Source organism: Rhinichthys klamathensis, unplaced genomic scaffold (assembly GCF_029890125.1).
Source record: "Rhinichthys klamathensis goyatoka isolate OS25496 unplaced genomic scaffold, OSU_Roscu_1.1 h1tg000183l_1, whole genome shotgun sequence".
NCBI classification, from domain to species: Eukaryota; Metazoa; Chordata; class Actinopteri; order Cypriniformes; family Leuciscidae; genus Rhinichthys; species Rhinichthys klamathensis.
In genome coordinates this window covers 398595-422670 of record NW_026606711.1, presented here as the reverse complement: position 1 = coordinate 422670, position 24076 = coordinate 398595, and the positions used below count along the sequence as shown (strand labels likewise).

The following is a 24076-nucleotide window of genomic DNA, read 5'->3' as shown; positions in this document are numbered from 1 at the left end:
GCCATTCCCCACTTTGAAGGTAGGGAAGGGTTCGTGCCCCACCTGTCCTCATGCAATCGCCCCAACAAAATGTTAATAAACTAAGCTTTAAGTTAAAATGTATTTTATTAACATGACATTTTAAAAACATAAACATGACAGTAGATAAAAATAATAATGCAATTGTGTTTGTATTTTGCCTCTGATAACATCAAATTCAGAAACGGAGAAAATAAAAGTGTGGACTAAATGTGCTTTGCTTTATTTTGTCACTTCGCAAACTGCATCCAAAAAGAACAAAGAAAATTGAAAAAGAATAATAAAAATCTCAGGGTTTTTCCTGGCTCAAAACGAGGCGGAGGTGGTAAAATCCTAATAATGTACGTATTTTAGGAAATTTTATAATAATAATTGTATTTTGTATTTTTCGAAGACTATCATAATAAGCTACTGTGTTTCCCACAGTATTTTGTGTGTGGTGTGGACCTCTGCACCCGGGTCCGGGGGCATGCTCCCCGGAAGAAATGTTTGTACGTTTTAAAGATAAATTCATAAATATGGTGCACTTTGAAAGTTCAAAATTAAGTGATTTAATGTCTGCAAGGAGCCGGTTTTTTAGTAGGCTACACATATTTTCTGAACCAGAAAATCGCCGCTCACCGCTTGACATCACAACCTATTCAGTGTTTTCAACCACATAATGTTTATTTTAGGTTTCAGACATTTACATTCACATAAATAAGTTATTAAAAAGCAATACATTTAGAGTTTGTCAAATACACACTTATGTCTATGGAAGCGGGAATAATAATTATTTCCATTATAATTAGACGACACGTATTATTCATATCAAATACACATCGTGTAAGTAAATTTCAAGTTTACTCTATGCTTCTCTCAGTTCACCAGCCACTTAACGTTACTTTCATTTCGGGAGAAGTGGATAAATTGACGTTTGTTAAATCCAACAGGTCCGATCCTCTAAAATCCGGCATAAACTATAACGCCCATCGCGTATAGCTCAACTAAGGTGTTTAAACAACAAAACACATCCACTTGCTCATATTTGACAATCGGAATATCAGATATTTCCTGCTATAGCCAACACATTTGTGAAATAAAAGCAGATAATCAGTCATTCAGCGCTATTGTGGCTGCGGTGTGACAAGCAATGACGCGTCACCATGGAAACCATAAAGGGATATGATCTAAATAACGGGCGCCTCTAAAAACTTTTAAACTTACGTGTAAAAAAGGTTAAGTAAGGCTTCCATTTAAATGTGTCGTTGTTTTGTTTTGAGTTTATGCTCAATAAATAAAGGAATTAATAGAGATGGGCACAAAAATTACCACATTTTCTCCCGTTTGTCGCGCCCCACTTGTCATGTTTCCATTCCCCACCAGTGGGGCGCGCCCCACACTTTGAGAAACGCTGGGCTACTGCAGGTACTGGTAAAAACAGTATGTAGGCTATTGTCTTTTGAGAAATGGACTGTGTTCACTAAACAAAGAATTGATGACCAAGCAACTGAAGCAAGGCTGAGAACATAGAAAAACAAACAGACAGAAATCACAATCCGTTTAAGCTCATATTTAGGTTTAAAACGCTTTATCATAACGTAAATTCCCGTTATATTAAGTTTATATTGAAATATTTGAGGTGTGGACCAATAATAATCCTCCAACACGTGATTGACATCCATATTATAATTATTTTCAGAATTTATCCAATAACCGAGAAGGTGGGCGGGGTCAAAGTTCATTGCCATATAAAACCCTGTGAATTAATTTAAAAAAACAATATCGGCATACGAGAACTGAGAACATTTCTGCGCATCCAAATCAGAAGAAAATTAAAATTTAAATTATCAATTTTATTTCTACTATAGATATATAGGCTACACACGAAGGCCTTCGCATCTAACGTTACATTAAACCTCCTTAAAAATGGTGAGTAAATTTGTCAGTATTCGAAAAAAGTTAAGCCGTTAGCTAGCACTAACCGTTAGAAAAACTTTTTGACGTTGGTTGTTGTAAGTTAATTAATTTGATTTTTGTTTCTTCAGCGCGAGTGTATCTCCATTCATGTGGGTCAGGCGGGAGTTCAGATCGGTAACGCTTGCTGGGAGCTGTACTGTCTCGAGCACGGCATTCAGCCGGACGGACACATGCCCAGCGACCAGACCACCTCAGGCGGAGATCAATCCTTTAACACCTTCTTCTGCGAGACCGGCGCCGGGAAACATGTTCCCAGAACCGTGTTCGTGGACCTCGAACCAACTGTCGTTGGTCAGGAGATGTTTTTATTTTTACCATTTTTATGTGTTTTGTAATTTGAAGTTACTTTGATTAAAGATTACGAGGGCACATTATTATTATTTTTAAGTACAGATGTGCACGAAGAATTAATTTATAACAAATACACCGTTATTCAATTAAAAACGTTGAATTTTGATTGCATGATGACTTAAAAATGGTGAGTTCACCCAAAATGAAAATTCTGTCATTTAACTTACTCACCCTCAAGTTTTCAAGACTAAAGGCCCGTTCACACCAAGCACGATAACTATAAAGATAACGATAAAGATATAATTCTAAAAATCGTTCTCCATATTAAAGAATAACAGAGTTCACACCACAACTATAACGATAAAGATATGAGGAACGATATCTTTGGGATCACTTTCAGAACGATTTTTTTCCAGCTGTCGAACGATAAAACACTGACAGCCAATCAGAATCCATTCTAATTTAAAGGTCTACTTTGAAACCGCAGCGCGGGCGCGCGCGTGCTTAGAATAAAAAGACCGTTATCAGTCGTTGGTGTGGACCTATTTTTTTACAGTCTATGGTGTGGACGCATATATAGTTATTTATCTTTATCGTTATCTTTATAGTTATCGTGCTTGGTGTGAATGGGCCTAAAACTGTTTTCTCTGTTTTCTTTCGAAGAATATGGGTAACCAAACAGTTGATGGGCCCACTTCCATAGTATTTTTTTCCATGCTATGCTATGGAAGTCAATGTACATCAACTGTTTGATTACCCATATTCTTTAAAATACCTTCTTTTGTCTTCAGCAGAAGAAAGAAATCAAAATATTTTTGTCAAAAAATTTTTTTTCCCATTCAGATGAGGTTCGAACTGGAACATACAGACAGCTGTTTCACCCAGAGCAGCTGATAACTGGGAAGGAGGACGCCGCCAACAATTATGCCAGAGGCCATTACACCATTGGCAAGGAAATCGTAGACCTGGTACTTGACCGCGTACGCAAACTGGTAAGACATTTTTCTCTGTTTAGTTAATACTGCTTATACTTCTTTTATAGATTAATTAATAGTTTGTGCCTTTGTTTTCAGTCCGATCAGTGCACTGGACTACAAGGCTTCCTCATCTTCCACAGCTTTGGCGGTGGAACTGGATCGGGTTTTGCTTCATTGTTGATGGAGAGGTTGTCCGTTGACTATGGCAAGAAGGCCAAGCTTGAGTTTGCCGTTTACCCTGCGCCTCAGGTACCATATTTTTTACATTTTGCTCCCTTCACTTTAAAGTCGCAATGAAACCGTAGTACCGTCAGATATTTTCTTATAAATTGTGACCTACATACGAGTGAAATGGATTATTGAAAAAGGAAAAATGATGGCAGGCTACTAGGCTCAATCTGTGCGCAGAAGCTTGCCATTTTTCCACAGAAAAAGTCAAATTGTAGTTGATTATGAAAAACATTTCAAATACAACAAACCGTTTTCTGTGTGATTTTTCTTGAGGTTTCCACCGCAGTGGTAGAGCCCTACAATTCCATTCTAACCACACACACCACCCTCGAGCACTCAGACTGCGCTTTCATGGTGGACAACGAGGCCATCTATGATATCTGCCGCCGTAACCTGGACATAGAGCGGCCCACATACACCAACCTCAACCGTCTCATCGCCCAGATCGTGTCATCCATCACTGCCTCCCTGCGCTTCGACGGAGCTCTCAACGTCGACCTGACAGAGTTCCAAACCAACCTGGTGCCGTACCCTCGCATCCACTTTCCCCTGGTCACGTACGCCCCGGTGATCTCCGCCGAGAAGGCATACCACGAGCAGCTGTCCGTCGTGGAAATCACCAACGCTTGCTTTGAGCCGGCCAATCAGATGGTGAAGTGTGACCCCCGGCACGGGAAGTACATGGCTTGCTGTATGCTGTACCGTGGGGACGTGGTTCCAAAGGATGTCAATGCCGCCATTGGAAGCATAAAGACCAAGAGGACCGTTCAGTTTGTGGACTGGTGTCCCACAGGGTTCAAGGTCAGTCTGTGTCCTTGAAGGGCAATTCACACTGCACCGACAGACTTCATTGGGTTTTGTTGGATCGGTGGGTTACCCGGCGTTGGCGTCTGTTGGCATTGGTCAGCGCTGCTTTTCAACATTCAATCTGGGTTTGTTGGATTGTGGAAAGTCTGAGAAATTACGTACTGTAATTTAGACTTGCCTGATAAACATATGATAGACAGCAGTAAAGATCATGTGACACTGAAGACTGGAATTATGATGCTGAAAATTCTCAATAATAAATTACATTCTAAAATATATTAAGTTAATATTTCACAATATTACAGTTTTCACGGCATCTTACTGTTAAAATAGATGCAGCCTTGGTGAGCAGAAGAGACTTCTTTCAAAAACATTTTAAAAATCTTACAGACCCTAAAGTTTTACACAGTATTGTATATATTTGCATGATGTTTATATCTGTGGAAAAATGTGTTTCTTAAACTGCTTTTCTTCTTACTATAATCAGGTCGGTATCAACTATCAGCCGCCAACTGTGGTTCCAGGAGGTGATCTGGCCAAAGTTCAACGAGCAGTCTGTATGTTGAGCAACACCACAGCTATCGCAGAGGCCTGGGCCCGTCTGGATCACAAGTTCGATCTTATGTACGCGAAGAGAGCCTTCGTGCACTGGTACGTTGGAGAAGGAATGGAGGAGGGCGAGTTTGCGGAGGCCCGTGAGGATTTAGCCGCTCTCGAGAAAGATTACGAAGAGGTGGGAGTCGACACTCCCGACGGAGAAGGCGAGGAGGGAGAAGAATAAATTATGATTTTACTCTGAATGTTCTGAACATAGCAATAAACAATTGACATTTGACTTTTGTTAGTCTTTTAGATTTATTAATCAGCATTAAAAAAAAAATCGAGTCACCAATAACCACTAATCCAAACAGCTACAATGTACAGTACTTTACATAAGGAGTGTTACAGGTTACCACACTATAGATAAAACAGTTCAAAAGGGTTCTGCACCATTAATTGTCTTCAGAAACAGAAAGTTGTAGATGGCTTCGAAGATCCATCAAAGCACAGCGACGGTGTGATTAAATGCTTCCTTCATTAAACATCACCTGTTTGTTCTGTTGCAAGGCACATTTTGATTTCTTTTAGCTGTACTTACATCAGTGTAAGTGACTCAACTCTCTAACGTTACAGGCTTGCATAATAACATCCTTCATAGAAAATGTGCACAAGAACTGTCACAACCCAGCATGACAACTTTTACATCAAAGTACCTGCACTTCTCTGCAAAGACAGATTTCATCAGAAACACAGTGCCAAAATAGATCACTTTACATCTCGGAAACGTTGTAAACGGTGTTCGGATTATTTGAATAATATAATCTTCTATTTAATATGGTAGCTGTTTAAGGATAGTTTGATTCAGTTTAGGATAATTAAACTGTTTACTAAAGTCTGATTAACACCAAGAAAGTCTTTCTATAGCAGACCTACAGTCAGGCTGGTCTGTCCGTTAATGCCACGTAAGCATTTAAACATGTATTGTTTAAATGAAAATAAAAATCAAAGGTTAAGTCCAACAAAACTATATTCCGAACCACTTAACGGAGGTTAATGGAACAGGTGGAGTGCATCTTTGGTCAGTTTTAACCCAGAAGTCCTAAATGCAAATATCATCTCATTATCATTACAGTAACAATAGGAAGGTTTCCTCACAGATACAAAAGTACACAGTAAAATTGTCTTATATGTGCATAAGAATCTTTTTTCTGCCTGTTTTTGAGTATCAAATTCATTATCATTTTCAGTCAAATTGTTCAAATTCAAGCATTTGGACTGATGTTAATATGATGTTAATATATTGTTAACCAACAGGTAGGTCCACACAAAATCTGTGCAGATTATGGGGTGGAAAGACAAATTTCCGTGGACTGGATTACAATTAAAATGTGTTAAATGGAGCTGAGATTAGAGATAATTAAATCTGCCTAAATATTTAAAGTCCCCGTGAACCGGAAGTTGCAAACGACTTTTCTCCAGTGTTGTGACGTATTTCCGAGAGAAACGGAATACTAAATGAGGCAAAATAGTGGGCGTGGCTTTTTTCCCCAACTAGCACCTGATTGGATCTAGAAAAGTAGGTGTTGTCATTCAGCCTGTCTACTGTCAGTTGGAGGGGCGTGGTTACGGATGTTAAGCAGACGCCCAAACCGTCAAACCTACGTCATCAGAGGAAGGTCCTCCAATGCAGAGGGGAGGGGAAATTTCAGATTTTGATTAAAGATTACGAAGCCAAAAAAATGTTTTGTGTGGATTGACTTGCATGGATGAATTGTTCACCACAAAACGATTAATTTAGGCAAACAAAGTAAGTATGGTCAATTTTGAATTCATGGGGACTTTAATACATACAACTGGCAGAGTTCTGTGGGAACAGATTCTGTGTGGACCTACAAATGAGTCAGAAACCCACAGCTGTTTAAGAACAAAGTGCATCTAAAGAAAAAGGGGAGAAAATGGCCTTTCACATTCTAATGGAAGAGATCAGGCAGAAGAACATCATTGCATTATAAACCCTGCCTGCGGAGGAAGAGCAGCGCCGGGGCCTTGAGGGTATGGACGTGAATATGACGGCAGCATGTTTGGCAGAGGAGCACTGTTGCTCTGAGAGTTGTAAGGGTGTGACGTGGCTGATGGTCTTACATGAGCTGGAGAACCATTAGCTAGCCTTTGGAAAGGTGCGCTGGAGTTAAGGGTCTCCTGAGCTTGTGAAGGACCATTACAGGAACCCTGAGGAAGATGAACACCCTTCAGCACCATCTCCTGTAGCTTATCGATCTTCACACGCCTCAGATGCGCCAGCGTCCTCTTGCTCTGGTAGTATTCAACGAAGCTGTCCAGAGGCAACGATCCATCCAAGAATGAATCGGCCATGTTCTAGAAAACGTGGGAGAATCTTAAGACATTACACACGCCTCATAAGAGTTAAAAATGTTATGCGTTTCTGAAAATAGGAAAAATGTCCTCACCTCCGTTTCTTCCTCGATCTTGGCTCCTTCGGTTTGCAAAAGAGCCAACAGCGTGTCTAGTGAACTGTTTCCTGAAAAAGGTTCCGATTTAAATCATGATTACATACAGAACAAACTTAAATATTTTGAAATGCTGAAATTCACCAAGTGGCATCCAGTTGTCTCCATTAGACTCACATTAATAATGCATTCTTTAACTGGACAGTCATTTTAGAAATACAGGTGAAACTCGATGAATTAGAAGATCGTGCAAAAGTTCACTTATTTCAGGAATTCAACTTAAAAGGTGAAACTAATATATAGACTCATTACATGCAAAGTGAGATGTTTCAAGCATTTATTTGTTATCATTCTGATGATTATGGCTTACAGCTTATGAAAACCTTTTCACAATATTCTAATTTTGATAACAAATAAAGGCTTGAAATATCTCACTTTGCATGTAATGAGTCTATATTATATATAAGTTTCACCTTTTAAGTTGAATTACTGAAATAAATGAACTTTTGCACGATATTCTAATTTTTCGAGTTTCACCTGTAAGTGGTTATTTTTCATGTATCTGATCAAACAATAAATCATGGAGGGATACTTAAAGGGGCATTATGCAGAAATCCCGTTTTTGTCAAACAGCGACCCCTAGAGTTACTGTGGAGTACTTGAATTTAACGTTACTGTCGTAAATACCACTCACTCAGAGCGTGACATGCCCTGTTACATAGTATACAATAGTACATTGTGTTTAATTTGTCGTTTAATGAGATATAATATATGTTGTTAGTGGTGAGAATTTTCACGTGATTAAATACATAGATCCGACAATTTTAATGGTCCAGAGGCAGAACTTTTGCCAATTGTGTCAGAGGTTCTGGGTTAATCGGTACTAGTAGTAAAGTTTATTTTCCTCATCAAAACCGATTGTTTATTAGTGGTTGTATTTCAAGCAGGGATATGTTTTTTGTGCATTAGATTTTGTGATTTCACCATAACAAAATATAGAGTCTCTCAGTCCCCGCAACGGATTCAGGCGCGCGTCACAACAGAACACTGTAACTTATCTGCACCACTGATCGCAGAGGCAACGAGCACTTTGGTCACTTGATTTCAAAAATAACACATTTCAGATCGCCTCTTATTTAACAAACGAACAAAATGAATGCTCTACTAGAGTTACCTGGAGATGTTTTATTTGTTTGTAATGGTAACGTTACATCCGTGCCGCGAGAAGTTTCAATGGGGACATAACACACCCGCAAATTATGCCTATGCTCGTGTCCGACTCCTCGCTCGGTCAGTCTGCCGTTTCCTCTTTCTCTGTTCCTCCGACAATGCTTTCCTAGCTTTCTGCATCTTATATGCCGGCTCAGCCATGACGATAGTGTGACAAACTCCATCCATCTATACCTTGTTCCTGTGTGTATGTGTGCAGTTGCCGTAAAGGAATATGTTACATCGCGAGAGCTGATATCACGCGATACTTCCTGACGCGGCCCGCCGCACCGAAGTTGCAAGTGGGATTTTTGCGCTCACAGGCACCAGGGGGGGTCGAGACGCCCACCATTCAACCCGAAAGAAGTTATATAACCATTTCAATAACTCTGAAGCTGTTCAGTTAAGCTAAAAAAGCTGCATAGTGTCCCTTTAAGGTTGATATTTGAAACAGAAGATCAAGTTGTGCATAAATGCAACAACAACAAAAAATGAAAGTCATGTCACTGTATCCTTTCAAATGGGTCATATACAGTCTGATGGAAGAAATCCTCATAAAATGGGTGTGTTTGGCATAGTGTGTGTAACTTTACATCAGTGTGGTTTCTTTGGGAAATTATTCTTTGTATTGCCGTAACTGTTGTCTGTCTGCCGTATCCTATTGACCCTGATAAACTGGGTAAACTGATACTGAAAGTATGGAGAAAGCTGGATAAATGCAGAGCAAGAAACACGAGCCTTCCACAGAGATGTGTGTATTTGACCTGACATGATCAGTATCCAGTGCAGCTCAAGAGAGCAGCAAATCTCCTTCTATAAAAAGGAAGCATTATGTGGCCAAACAGGTTCACCGGGATGCTTTATTGTTTTACACCAAAGGAGGAAGACAAAAAGATGTGCTCTTTTATGTTCCCGTCTACACTGAAATATTTGAATTATTTAACGTTTTCGAAGTATCTGGATACTTAAGTCATGCTTAAAAATGTCTGGACGTAATTGCATGCGTGTGTCAAATAATGCTTCAGGATCTTTACTCTTCAGTAACTTCACTTTTCTTCATCATTTTGAATCAGCTGGTGTTTCGGTGATTTTCAGTGCATGTATGAAGTCGGTTCTCCCCAATTTCACACAGGTGTTCTATTAGAGGAACCGGACCCAAATAACTATTAATATATCTATTGTTTGATCATTTTAAACAGAACACATGTTTGTGAATGGTCTGAAGAGTGTGTGTTCACGCACCTAGCGTGGACTTGCGGATCTGAAAGGACTCGTGCAGATCTTGTAAACAGCAGTAGCGTTTGGTCAGCTGGATCTTCTGATGGTCCAGTTCAGGCTGAAGGCTCAGGTTCTGCTCGGCCAGGCTGCGGTTACTGGCGATCGTCAGCTCTTTGTTCTGTTGCATTTCCTGCATCTGTGACGGCAACAAAGTCACAAACAAGAGAAGCTAGTGTCAAACCTCTGGTCTCCTAGATGAAATCAGTGTGCAACATATGGGAAAAATACCCTAATATGAAATTCACAAAGTCAAATAAACACAAGAAATAATTCCTGGGTCAACTTTGGATCATCCTAACCAGACCAGTTATATAAATGAAAACCATTGCATGCATTCTGCATGGAAAACTTACAATTTATGATAGTGTATGTTGCAAGGATCTTTTCAAATATTTAACAATGCAAAGCAAGATTATTTATACAGCAAATATACAATAAAGTGTTTTATATTGGAATAAAGACAAATGTCAATTATATATATATATATATATTAGTTAAGAATGGAGCGAAGACAAGGTTACATGAAACATTAATAATCCTATGAAGGTAATATCAGCATTGTTATACATAGTAATTAAATGGCTGAACATAATCAATCCAGAAAAGATTTGCATGTTTGTTTGACAGCATCTGTCTGTTCATACACAATAAATACATGCCAGTATTTAATATATCACAATCATATTTTTGTCTTTATTTTATATGAGCAGTTCAGTTCCTATTGCCTCCATTCTGAACTGTAACACTGTTTTCATTCCATCTACGTCTCCTGATTCCTGCCCCTCCTTCAGTCAACAATACTTTTAATGCAACCAATATTGATGCAGTCAAAGGTGAAAGGTCTCCATTCAAGATAATAACACATGAACACAAAACCAGCAGTGAAATCAAAGCTCGCGCACCTGTCACCGACCTACACTCACTGTCAAGAGAAACTATGATCATATTTCAGGATAAAATGAGCGTTTCGTGCCTGACATGTAAGCGGTCACCAACCTCGTCCATCTCCCTGACGATTTTCCGGAGCTTGTCATCGTCCTCCAGCAGTTCGTGTAGCTGTGTGGCGGAGTACGAGTGAAATCTGTTCTCGAAGCCGGACATTTCTCCCATGGCTTTGTTATTGTGTGTCTCCGGCTCCGCTACCGCAGGGAAGTCTCTTGTGTTTCTCCTCGACCGGAAGTCGAGTAATTCCCGACAAATCAGCGCCTGTGAATGGAGGTGACGTCACGCGCGTGGACGTGTGAGCGACGTCAAGAGGCCATTCATGGAAAAAGGATTTAGTAAATATAGTTTTGTTATATAATTTATGTATAAATATAATTTAGTTAACATCTTTACGTTTATACATTCACCTTCATTTTCCTAGAATTTAGACACAATTGTTTTTCATTAACATTTTCAGACATTATTATTTAATTCTATTATATATAATTAAATGTTTGAATAATTGTTTTCAATTAAAATCACAATAATTTTAGTGTATCACTTCTTGTTGTTTATTTAAGCATAAGGGATAGTTCACCCAAAAATAAAAAAAATATGTCATTAATTACTTCATTTTTGAAACACAAATTAAGATGTTTTTGATGAAATCTGAGAGCTTTCTGTGACTTCTGTCCCTCCATTGACAGCTACGCAACTACCACTACACAAAGCGATCGAGTCTCTTCAGAAAATTTGGACTAAACCGTTCAAATTCATAAATTCATATTGATTAGTTTTAGTATCTTTTTATAAACTTTTTGAAGCTTTTACGAAACTTTTTTACATGGAGGGACAGACATTTCTCAAATTTCATCAAAAACATCTTAATTTGCATTTCATAAGAAAATTATTTCATTTTCTTATTGATTTAACCCATAGATTAACCAGTTTCTGCCACAAATACGATTTACTACCGATAATAAATAAATGGGACCACTATCTCAGAATATTTAGGTCTTTAAAAAAAAAAAAAAAAAAAAATTGTCAGTGCTGGCTATATTCCTTTGATTGATATTTAGCATGGTACTGAATGATTGTATTCATATTTTATAAATTTATAATGGTATGTAAGGTCCTTTCACACCAAGGACGATAACTATAACAATTACGATAAGATTCTTAAAATCTTTCTAAATATATAAGATTCCCCACCACAACTATAATAATAACTGCTCAGAGAAAGAACACTTTCAGAGCGATTTTTACCCCGCTGATGAACGATAAAAACATTGACAGCCAATCAGAATCCATCCTGCTGTAACGAGCTCGAGCATTTAAAGCGGCAGATAACAAAACGACTCGGTTACTAACGTAACCTCGGTTCCCTGAGAGGAGGGAACGAGTATTGCGTAATAGCTTACGCTATGGGGAAAACTCCTTTTCTCGAGAAATATTGAAGTCTTTATGTAAAACGCATTGCAGCTGCACAGCATACAGCAATGAGCGAGGCAGCTCGGTCATTGGCTGTGCTGCGGCAACTTGCACGAACCAATGACGGGGCGACTCTGAACCCGCTTCCAACAGGGCTGGACTGGCCATCGGGCATACCGGGCATTTGCCCGGTGGGCCGACGTGCTTTGTGGGCCGATACATCTCATACTTCATTTTTTTTTTTTTTTTTCTGAACGGCCCATAAAACTCGTACATTGGCGGCCCATTGCGTTTAGTTTTGTTTAATTGGCGGCTCTGGGATCTTTGTGCCGGTGTAATGCATTGGACAAAAAAGTCAGCGTAGGTTTTTCTTTTTCTCACAGACCGGCGCATGATGAAACGCGTAGATCAGCGGCCCATTGGTTATTTTCTTGATTGACACTGGCCTGGTCCAATCACATCTTTAAACTCCTCCCCCTTTGAGCTCTGAGTGAGCGAGCAGTGTCAGTGTGTATCTGTCAAAATAGTCAGAGCGATGGAGAAGAAACGCAAGGAATGTGCAGAGAAATAGCGTGAAAAAAGAAACTTCAAAGGCCCTTCAAGTGTCTGATGAGGATAGCGAGGAGGATAAGGAGAGAGATGAGTGAGTGCAGAGAACTGTGGTAAGCAGAACTAGGCTACTGTCACAACACTTAGGCTATGTAGGAACCCACTACCCAGTTACGCATTATTTACACATCTGCATATTTGACGATTACGCATTTTATTAGAATTGTAATGAGACAATAATGAGTAATGAGTTTGTAAACCATGTTTTTCTTCAAAATAAAAGCTCGATGCCGTTTCCGTCAAAATAAAAGATCATGTGCTTATCTCTGTATAGAAATTAGTACGAAACTAATTATGAAAGTTGCTTTTATTTTTCAGTGCATTTGTTTTACAACATATGGCTATTACTGCCATGGGATTAATATTATAACTATTATTATGTAGTAGTGTAATGTAGACAGACACTATATCACAACTAAAAGAGTTTTGAGTTTTTCTTTGTTCAATTTGCACACTGAATATGGGTTGGAGCTCTTTATTTTTAACTCTCAAAGTGCACCAGATTGATGAATTTAACATTAAAAAGCACAAAATTTTCCTACGGGGGAGCATGCCCCCGAACCCCCCTAGAGGGACAGAGGTGCACTCACCACAGATTTCCCATAATCCTGTGGGAAAAACCGGTATTGCGATCCCAGCTTATAGCTTTCTTTAGGATTCATCACTGTGGAGTATAGTTCAACTTGGTAGTTATTTCATCGGTTAACTCTTACTCACTCATATTCACTTATTGCATTAGTGGTTTTAATAGGAGTTGGTGTACATATTCAAGGGCGTGCAAAGTTCGGTTGTGTTATATAGTGGGCCAGTCTGGGCCAAAATGCCCGGGCCGATTTTTTTTCCCAGTCCAGCCCTGGCTTCCAATGAGCGTGCTTCGCGCCCACGCGCGTCAGAGCCCGCCAAGATGGGCGTGGCCAAGGGCTATATATTGGGCGCCCCGTCGTCTGAGTTCTTTAGGTTCAATCGACTGAAGCAAACTGACCAAGCACAAGCATGGCAGATTACGCAATACTCGTTCCCTCCTCTCAGGGAACCGAGGTTACGTTAGTAACCGAGTCATTCCCTTTCGAGAGGTTCCTTCTATTGCGTAATAGCTTACGCTATGGGAACGCCATGTAAAACGCCGTGCGTGCTGACTTCGCTCTATTAAGCCGGAGGCAGATGTCTGAGCCTTCGAGCAAAGTAATTATCCAACGAGCCAGCCGAAGGCGGGCTTTATAAAAGGACAACTTGGAACGGCCCGATGGGCGTCCAGAGACACACACAAGCACATTTTTATGTACTGTCATGTATGAAAAATCCTCTACATCAGTCAAAGACGGATTCTATGAGGGAGAAGACAATGCTCAGCATGTACACACCCCAGCCTATGCATAGTTAGACCCACAGTATGTTAGAGTGCAATGAGGGGACCTGTAGGTTATAAAACCTGATAAATGTGGACGGTGAGGCCCAGCCTGCAGCCGCACAAATATCTTGAATGGGTATCCCACTCGACCACGCCCACGAGGAGGCCATGCCTCTCGTAGAGTGAGCTCTGATGCCCAAGGGGCACTGAAGGCCCTTGGCTTCATAAGCCAGCGCTATAGCATCAACTATCCAGCGCGATATTCTTTGCTTTGACACAGCCAGACCTTTAGTGCGGCCGCCAAAGCATACGAACAACTGCTCTGTCTGTCTGAACAGGGCAGAGCGTTCCAAATATACTCTGAGTGCCCTGACCGGGCAGAGTAAATTAGCGTCACTTTCGTCTGCTGGGGACGATAGCGCGGCCAAAGATATCACCTGTGCTCTGAAAGGAGTAGAGAGCACCTTAGGAATATACCCGTGTTTTGGCCTGAGGACAACCCTGCTGTCGTTAGGTCCAAACTCCAGGCAGGTAGCGCTTGATGACAGCGCGTGCAGGTCGCCCACTCTCTTGACCGAGGCGAGAGCCAGCAAGAGAGCAGTTTTGAGCGAAAGCTGTTTAAGGTGCACAGTTCGGAGGGGTTCGAACGGGGCATGCTTAAGTGCGTCCAGGACCGTGGCCAGGTCCCAAATCGGCACCGAGGGGGGGCGTGGGGGATTTATCCTCCTGGCGCCCCTCAGGAAACGAACAACTAGGTAGTTTTTCCCTAGTGTGCGTCCTTCGACCGGTTCATGTGATGCCGCTATGGCAGCCACATATACTTTGAGCGTGGAGGGGGTGCGGCCTGCCTCCAACAGCTCTTGTAAGAAAACGAGCACACTCGGTACTTCGCATGTCTCAGGATTCAGGTTCCTGGATTTACACCAGTCACTGAACACCTTCCATTTCTGGGCATATAAGTGCCTCGTAGAGGGCGCTCGCGCCTCAGTGATGGTTCTCAACACTCCACTGGGGAGGTTCCCGGGAATCCGTTGAGGAGCCACGCATGGAGGGCCCACAGATCGGGGCGGGGATGGAGGATCATCCCGTTGGCCTGCCTGAGGAGATCTAGCCTCAGTGGAATCGGCCATGGGGCAGATTGCATCATCTGCATCAGTTCTGGAAACCACGTCTGGTTATTCCAGAGTGGGGCTACCAGGAGCACTGCACATTTTTCCTCCCTGATCCGACTGATGACCTGAGGTAGCATCGCGACCGGAGGGAAGGCATACAGCGGGCGGCTCGGCCAGACTTGGGCGAGCGCGTCTGTGCTCTTTGAAAAGAAGAGAGGGCAGTGCGCATTTTCCTTGGAGGCAAAGAGGTCGACCACTGCTCTGCCAAAGGTTTGCCATAACCACTGAATCGTCAGGGGGTGGAGAGACCATTCTCCTGGGAGAACTTTGTCTCTGGACAGCATGTCCGCTCCCTGGTTCAGAACACCTGGCACATGCGCTGCTCTCAGCGAGCGCAGGTTGCGCTGGGACCATAGGAGGAGCTCCCTGGCCATCGAGTGCAGGGAGCTCGATCTGAGTCCACCCTAACGGTTTATATGCGAGACTACTGTCATGTTGTCCGTTCGGACTAGGTAGTGCTCGTCCTTCAGGTACGGGAGCAGGGCTCTGAGAGCCAAAGCGACCGCTTTCAATTCCAGACAGTTTATATGTAGGCGCTTCTCCGGGTTTGACCACAAACCGGAGACAGGCCTGCCCTCGTAAAGGGCCCCCCAACCTATTTTGGAGGCATCTGTCGTGATCATTTTTCTCCTTGTGTTCACGCCCAAACTCACGCCGGACTGATACCAGTCGACAGCTTTCCAGGGCGTCAGGGCTTTTATGCAGCCGTGATTTGCTCTGATTAAAAAGTCGCCCGAGCGCCACGCGTGAGTGGGGACACGGCTTTTGAGCCAGCGTTGGAGAGGACGCATGTGCAACAATCCTAGCTGGAGTACAGCTGATGCTGAGGCCATGAGACCGAGCATCCTCTGAAATCGCTTGACGGGGGCGCGCGCACCCGCTCTGAACGATGTTGCAAGGCGCCGGATAGTGAGCGCGTGCTCTGATGAGAGGCGCGCCATCATCTGCACTGAGTCTAGCACTATTCCCAGAAAAGAAATATTCTGGCTGGGGGATAGCATGCTCTTTGCAAAATTGATTTTTAGACCTAGGCACTCTAGATGACTGATAATCCAAGACCTGTGTGTCACTAACTGGCTCTCTGATTGTGCTAGTATTAGCCAATCGTCGAGATAATTTAGTATTCGCACTCCCCGCTGTCTCAGGGGGGAAAGTGCTGCATCCATACATTTCGTAAATGTACGGGGTGCCAGTGACAGGCCGAATGGTAGTACTGTGTACTGGTATGACCGCCCCTCGAAAGCGAATCTCAGAAATGGCCTGTGATGAGGCGCTATTGGAATGTGAAAGTAAGCGTCTTTCAGATCCACTGACAGAAACCAATCCCCCGGGCGAACTTGCGCGAGGATATGCTTAGTTGTTATCATTCTGAACGAGCACATCATTAAAGCTTTGTTCAGATGTCTGAGATCTAGAATGGGGCGGAGACCGCCATCCTTTTTCGGGACGAGAAAATAGCGGCTGTAAAAACCTGCCTCGCTCATAGAGGGGGGGACTGTTTCTATAGCGCCTTTCTCTATCAGTTTGAGCATCTCGGTGCGTAGAACATGTGAAACATCTTTTCTCACTTTCGTCTCTACCACTGCTGTGAAGCGGGGCGGTCTGCGAGCGAATTGAAGCGAGTAACCGTGTTTTATTATGTTCAAAACCCATTTCGGCATGTCGGGGATATTTTCCCAAGCTTTCGCTCGCACAGATACGGGCTGAATGCTGGCCGGGGGCGTGTCGCAGTGACGTATGGCTCCCGCCAGCGAATCGTTCTGTGTTAATACCAAGGGGGTAATCCATCGACCGGAAGTTGAAGCCGGCCGGGTACCGCCATCTTGTAGCAGAACTTCACTTGCGTTAGCATTTCCATTGACTACCATTCATTTTGGCGTCACTTTGACAGCGAATAACTTTACATCTGAGGCGTTTAAAGACTCCATTTGTCCATTATTTATTTCTAAAGAAACACGACAATGTATAAATGGCTCCATTACCTTCTATGTTACATTATGGCCCCGTAGAAACAGTTTTAGTAAAAATAGGCTAACGATTGCGTCATAACCACTCGACTCTCTGTCGCGCTGTACAGAAATGACCGTACAGACAGGAGGAGAAGCTCGCAGGCAATCGGGGGGACGTCCCGTCAAGAGAGAAGCCCATAGATAATGAGTCCATAAAAGCAACGGAATACTTACTCCTGCTCACTCACGATAAAGGACTCTTTGCTCAAGTTCCCTGTCTCTGCAAGATTAACGTTGGCAATTTTCACGCACAGCTACTAGAAGATTCACGTCTGTCAGACAGGTTGCTCACGTCATCAAGCTTAGTTTGAGTCGGTCTGAGTCTGCGCGTCAGGAACGGAAGTTCTCAAAAATCGCTAAAAGTGGGCTTCAACTGTCTCAACTGAGTTCCAATGAGATCGCTCTGTCCATTTCTTTTACTGTCTATGGTTAATACCGAGCTTACAGCTCTCAGCGGCGCGGGCGCGCGCTGAGCAGCTCTGTTGAATGCCGAGTGTAGGGGTGCGTGTGAGATTACAGGCACGCTCGCTGTAATGCTCACAGAGTGAGATGGGGAAATGTTTAACACTGTGTGTATAGTGCTTATGGGTGGGGGTGCATAAACTGTGGTAGGCACGCGCGCCACTTTCATAAAACTTCCCGCTCGTGGCGGGAGGTTTTTGGCCATATAAACAGTGTTTGTGAGTTGGGGTGCGTGCATAACAGCGGGCACACGCGCTACTCTTATACAACTTCCCGCTTTTACTGGGGAAGTGTTTATAACTGTGGGAACAGTGCTTGTGTGTAGTGGTGCATACGTGACAGTTGGCACTAGGGTTGGGTATCGGTTGGGTTTAACCGATACCAGTACCTACTCTGTATTTTTTAAATGGTTCCGGTGCTTAAACGGTTCTTGAAACGGTACTTAAGAAAACGAAACCGCACACACTTTATCAAAAAATAATACCCTTTTATTTACAGGGCCAAACTGGACACAATATTAACTTAAATCTTTAAACAATATAAATACAAATAATAATAAAACCAATATAAAATAAAAATTCACATTTACATAATATCAAATAAAACAATATTGTATTAAACAATTTAATAATACTGGAGATTAATAGAGATTACTAGCAGGTAGAGCTGCCAACTCTCACGCATTGACCGTGAGACTCACGCAATTGACCCTTTTCACACAGAAAAATCGCGGACAAAGAGGACACTGACACCGACAGAGAAGGTTACTTTTGATATGGAACAAATCCACAGCTGTCAGATTCTGTCAATATTTTTACGAGATTCACACAATAAATAACGTTTTGGCTCTTTGAAATGTGACAGATCGCTGTAGCGCGTCAGTTCAAACGGCACGTGATACAGCAGCCTACAAATCCACTGCTTCTTAGCTACGCAGCGTTGAGTGAACCTATGAAAGAGAACATCTCTGGTTACTGGTGTAACCTATGTTCTCTCAATAGGGAACGAGACGCTGCCAAGCTCCTTGCGCTGCCGACCAGCTTCCTTTTTCGGCAAAGAAATCTGAGGAGCAGATGGCGCGCGCCAACATAATATGACGACGTAAGTGCGTCAAGGGGGCGCCCGCGCCATCAGCCAATGTATTGGCTTGATTCTATATGGATTCAGACTATCGGCACACCCGTTCTGATGCATAATTTTACACGTGAAATGCAGCCAAACCTTGCGAGCAAGAGCGCGCATGCGAGACAGAAGAGACTGTGCGTGTGTGTGTGCGCCTAATTAAGTCAGGCACCGAAATCGGGCACCGAAATTGTCGTTCTTATTCGGTCTGGTTACTACCGTTTACGTCGGAACCGGTTCCCTATTGGCACCGAGTTTCGGTACCCAACCCTAGTTGGCACACAATCTACATTTATGGGGCGTCCAGCCTGAGCTGGGAAAACATTTGGCACTGCGTTGACAGTTTTGATATGTGGGAATGCGCACTTTGGTGTGGACACGTGACCCTTTAATGACACAGGCAGAAAATAGCTCTTTATGTGATTTCTGTGTGTCGCCGTAAAAACGGCGTTTGTTTGCAGGTGGGCGAGCTGTGTGGCTGGCACATTGGCTGCTGTATAGACATTTCCAGCCGCCTGTAAGGGGACTGGGTAATGCTTTAAACGTTTTGGAGAGAACGGTCCGGCTCTTGCGAGACACGCGCTCTCCCTTTTCCTCCCAGTAGCTAGGAGGACTTACGAGGCTCTGGGTTCAGCACAATCTTGGGCCGAGGTCCCCGTCGCTCGGGCGGTTGCTTCCTGTTGGCAGAGCGCGAGCGGCGTCGAAAATCTGTTTCAGGTCTGGGCTGAGAGACGGGGGGCGCCGTCTTAGCTCGCTGCTGCTGAGGCGGCCGTTGGCGGCTCTGCGATGAGCTAGATCGCTTGGGCAGGAAGTGACGCATAGCCTGTGAGTCCTTACGGGCTTCGGTGAAGCGCTCGGCGAACTCCTTCACCGCTGGTCCAAACAGGCCGCTTTGGGAGATAGGCGCGTCGAGAAATGACGCCTTATCTGCATCCTTCATCTCTGTTAGCGTCAGCCACAGATGGCGCTCAAGGACAGTCAGGTTAGCCATAGCACGGCCGATGGATTGGGCGGTGGCTTTTGTAGCTCGCAGCGCTATGTCAGTGGCGCTGCGTAGGTCCTTAAATGCCTCAGGATCGGGTCCAGACTCGTCCATACTGCGGAGAAGTTTGGCTTGAAACACCTGGAGGACAGCCATAGAGTGAAGCGCTGATGCAGCTTGGCCGGCGGCGGCGTATGCGCGACCGGTGAGAGCTGAAGTGGACCGGCAAGGCTTCGAGGGATGAGAAGCTTTAGCTTTCCATCCAGCGTTGGAGGGTGGACACAGATGATTGGCCACAGCCTCCTCGAGGGGCGGAGTCCCCTCATAGCCTCTTTCTTTCGCGCCGTCCACAGAGGAGAGCGACAAAGAAAAAGAAGGCTTCAGGCGAGCGGAGTGCGGGGCTTTCCACGACTTCGTGAGTTCGTCGTGAACTTCCGGGAAGAAGGGGGAGGGTCTTTGTCGAGGGGCCTGTCGGCGCCCCTGCAGGAACCACTCGTCCAGTCGGCTGCGGGCGGGTTCTTCCGGGGAAGACCAATCGAGCCCGAGGTCTTCCACGGCCTTAGAGAGAATGCGGACGATCTCCGAGTCCGTGCTGGAGCCCGCGCTCGTGCCCGCTGATGTCGATGGAGCGGGGTCGAAGGACGAGCCCGGCCAGTCGTCGGATGCAGCATCACAGGAAAAACTGTCATCCTTATCCTCGTCATCCCCTGACGCGCCAAACGAGACGAGCCCCATCGCTCCGCTGGAGGGGTGCTGGTCCGCCTGTGTGAACTAGACTGGCGGCGGGGAGTCTTCGGGTGGTGGTGAAGCCGGCGGCCTCTGTGAGCGGCCTCTGTGAGCGGCGTTTTTTCTTTCGCGGCTCGACTAGAGGAGATGGCAGCACGGAAGAGGTGGGCTCTTTCGCGGTGAAAACGGCGAAGCGAGTGCGCAGCTCGGTGAGTCCCAGGGCGTCACACTCGGGACATCCGCCTCGAGTAAGGGCAGCTTCTGCGTGGTCCGGTCCCAGGCAGCGGGCGCAAATGATGTGACGATCCCCGTCCTGAAGAGGGCCTCGACACGAGGCGCAGGAAGGCATTTGAAACAACGCCTTGTAAAATTTGCTCTTTTAGAAAAGTGTCGCGGGAGCGAACACTGATAGCTTTGAAAGGATATTAGAAGATGATGCGCGCCGGATGGCTCAGCAGAAGGGCGATCGAAGGCGGCTGAAGGCGCCGGCGTCCTCGAAGCAGTCCTGCTGTAGGCTTGTCGACGGCGGCGGCGAAAAGACTCCAACAAATCCGGAGGATCCAGCGAAGAGAAGGTTCTTTGCTGAAGGAGATTAAATCTAAAGAACTCAGACGACGGGGCGCCCAATATATAGCCCTTGGCCACGCCCATCTTGGCGGGCTCTGACGCGCGTGGGCGCGAAGCACGCTCATTGGAAGCGGGTTCAGAGTCGCCCCGTCATTGGTTCGTGCAAGTTGCCGCAGCACAGCCAATGACCGAGCTGCCTCGCTCATTGCTGTATGCTGTGCAGCTGCAATGCGTTTTACATAAAGACTTCAATATTTCTCGAGAAAAGGAGTTTTCCCCATAGCGTAAGCTATTACGCAATAGGAGGAACCTCTCGAAAGGGAACTTCAGCGCGCGCATAGAATAAACAGAACGATATCGTGCGTTGGTGTGGACGCTAATATAGTTATCATTATCACGATAGTTATCGTTCTTGGTGTGAACGGGCTTTTACATGCCACTCCAAAGTACCCAATAGAATAACATTCTAGATGTTACCATGAAAAGAACGGAAGTACGTGTCCAAAAAGCTGTGGCACAGCACAACACATAAATCTGAACCTCTCGTAAGAGAACTAAGGGTTGACAGAACTAAAAATGACAATGAAAATACATTCATCCCTCTTTTATTCTTTATTTGAAGAAAATACAAATGAACAAACAAAATCTAAATAAAACAAAACCTGTGCGTTGTTCTCAAGGACCAGAGACCCATTTACGACTGTCTGAAAACATTTCAACATTACTCAAATACACATTTCTGATTTTTAAATATAAAATTCTACAGTATGAACTCAAAATCTATTTCTGGAATATATATATTAATTGTAATGCAATACAACAAATTTAAATCCAACGGATTTCTATTAGATACACTGTTTTTCTAACTATAATTCAATTTATTTGTATCTCACTAGATTCTATGAAATCCATATTTAATATCATACAGTTTGAATATATTTATACAATGATAATGGAATCATAAACTTAGTTTAAACCTCTTCAGCATATTTTTGTATTTCCAGGTCTTCTCTGAATAGGGTTTCACAGTATACATGCATGAATCTTATCTTAACACGCAGCAAATGAGCTCAGCCGTTCAAACTGGCACAGCTCTGTAGATCTAATTGAAGAATCGTGAGTAAAATCCAAGGGCTGGATGACTCACGCACAATATGGTCAATGTGGGTTTGGAAACGCGCGTCACTTGCTGCGTTGGTAAGGTACGTAAGAATATCATACATCTGTGAGCCTCGTGTGTTTGGGAAACTGCCAATGATGCTGCGCTTGTGACTCAGATCGTATCTCATCGTAAGTGTGAGGACAAACATGGTTTGTGTGTGTTTGATCAGTCGGACGCTTCAGGTTCATGTGAGGGATGAGACACGTGACGGGATCCGTCCAAATCCAGGTCTGACTCGCCTGGGGTGCAAGTAGAACAAGGATGATGCTTCTACTCAAACACAAATATAAAAGAAACAAGTGGAACACACACATATAAAGATGAGTTTAGAGTTTAAATCATGTCAAACAGTCATTTGCTTATGGAAGAGCATCTCTTTGCATCACAGTACTCACAGTTAGGCCGAGGGGTCAGAATTAGAGGGGGTTGGACAACATGCTGGACGGGCTGAAGGTTTGATTGGCTCCAGAGGAATCTTCACTGACGGGAGGGAGTCTTTGGGACACTTTGACTGGGAGAAGACGACACCATTGCAACAGACAATATGCATGCAGGTACACTAACACAAAAGTTTGGGCTCAGTACGATATTTTAATCAGAAATGTTTCTTGAGTAAATTAAGCTTTGATAACAGGTAATAAATTACATTTTAAAATATATTAAATTAGTTCTTTTCAATTATAATAATATTGTACTAAAATTGTGATACATTTTTAACAAATAAATGCAGCTTTGGTGAGCAGAAGGCTTCATTCAAAAACATAAAAAAATCTTAACAACCCCAAACTTTTGAACGGTAGTGTATATTTTATAAGTGTACGTACCCAGGGTCCAAAATGAACTTGAAGCTGTGTTGTGCTGCCAGCTTTCCTATAATAAACTCTTTGATTCAATGTGCTTACATTAGATGAACGTTTAGCGATATTGAAATTTAAATCATGCACTTTGTTGCAGTTCCTACCAAAGTTGGCCAGTAAGAGTTTAATTTACTCACCAAGGCCAAGTGTTAATTCTGGACCCTGAATGAACAAATATTTCATGCAAAATAATCATTCCGCACTGTACGAATGACCACCAACTACACAATAAAGGCAGGCTGTAATAAAGGACCAAGAGACAAGAGCACAACTCTGGCTATGCTAAGTGGACTCTGCTTGTGCTGCACAAGAGGGAAGATTTAGCAGGGACTTAAATGGTAATAAGTGTTTTACAGTGCCTTTTCAGCAACACTGTGGAATTAAAAGATAAATATGAAAGATTAAATCACAAAACACACACACAAAGAACATAAGATCATGTTAATGAGTGTATCAGCATGATAACATCTCACACATCGGTTTGTTCTTACCTCTTCATCGCTGTTGTTGTGTTCATCCGCTTTGGCTTTTTTCTTCTCTTTCTTTTTCTTCTCATCCTCCTTCTTCTTCTTGTCCTTGTCAGGCAGGATGTCGTCGAGCCAGGCCAGGTCATGCTGAGAGAAGACCAGGTCCAACATCTTCCTCACGACCATCAGGCCCAGAATCTGACGGAGGAACAAGTCACTTGGCATTTGTGCAAGCGAATAGTATTCAAATACAAAAAGTGAACGACATACTAATAATCTGGGCGAGTCACATATGGGCGATTCTCACAAACACTCCAGCTAATATATCATCCACACACACACACACACAGAAAAACAAAAAACAATCCAATACCCTGTGTATAGAAAATAAAGCCTATTTTAGAACGGTTTAAATGTTTTTTAAACTGACATTTTCATAAAAATTAAGCATCTTTTCAAC

General features: G+C 43.4%; 3 protein-coding genes across 12 annotated transcripts in view; 1 reads left to right on the top strand and 2 right to left on the bottom strand.

The window, feature by feature from the left end:
* Positions 1-2132: 2132 nt before the first annotated feature.
* Positions 2133-5064, top strand: tuba7l (tubulin, alpha 7 like). Its single transcript, XM_056261464.1, has 5 exons — positions 2133-2268; positions 3112-3260; positions 3342-3494; positions 3750-4277; positions 4771-5064. The coding sequence occupies exons 1-5, from the start codon at positions 2148-2150 to the stop codon at positions 5062-5064; spliced, it is 1245 nt and encodes a 414-aa protein (XP_056117439.1). The 5' UTR covers positions 2133-2147.
* A 1604-nt stretch (positions 5065-6668) lies between these two features.
* On the bottom strand, positions 6669-10974 carry vps37bb (VPS37B subunit of ESCRT-I b). The gene is made up of 4 exons (XM_056261585.1): positions 10775-10974; positions 9743-9914; positions 7292-7362; positions 6669-7199 (listed from the first exon to the last, which is right to left on the bottom strand). Exons 1-4 carry the CDS (start codon positions 10886-10888, stop codon positions 6822-6824), a joined length of 735 nt encoding a protein of 244 aa, XP_056117560.1. The 5' UTR covers positions 10889-10974; the 3' UTR covers positions 6669-6821.
* An 11155-nt stretch (positions 10975-22129) lies between these two features.
* The window catches only part of slc4a5b (solute carrier family 4 member 5b), a 63865-nt gene continuing 61918 nt past the window's right edge, over positions 22130-24076 (bottom strand). For 8 of the 10 annotated variants that reach the window (XM_056261445.1, XM_056261450.1, XM_056261451.1 and 5 more), the window contains 3 exons: positions 23641-23814; positions 22688-22803; positions 22130-22562 (listed from right to left, as the gene is read on the bottom strand). In XM_056261445.1, coding sequence (XP_056117420.1) covers positions 22690-22803; positions 23641-23814 — 288 coding nt within the window. In that variant the 3' untranslated portion in view covers positions 22130-22562; positions 22688-22689. Of the gene's footprint in view, positions 22563-22687; positions 22804-22937; positions 23522-23640; positions 23815-24076 lie in introns of those variants that run through there. The other 2 variants (XM_056261446.1, XM_056261449.1) reach the window with 2 other exon arrangements.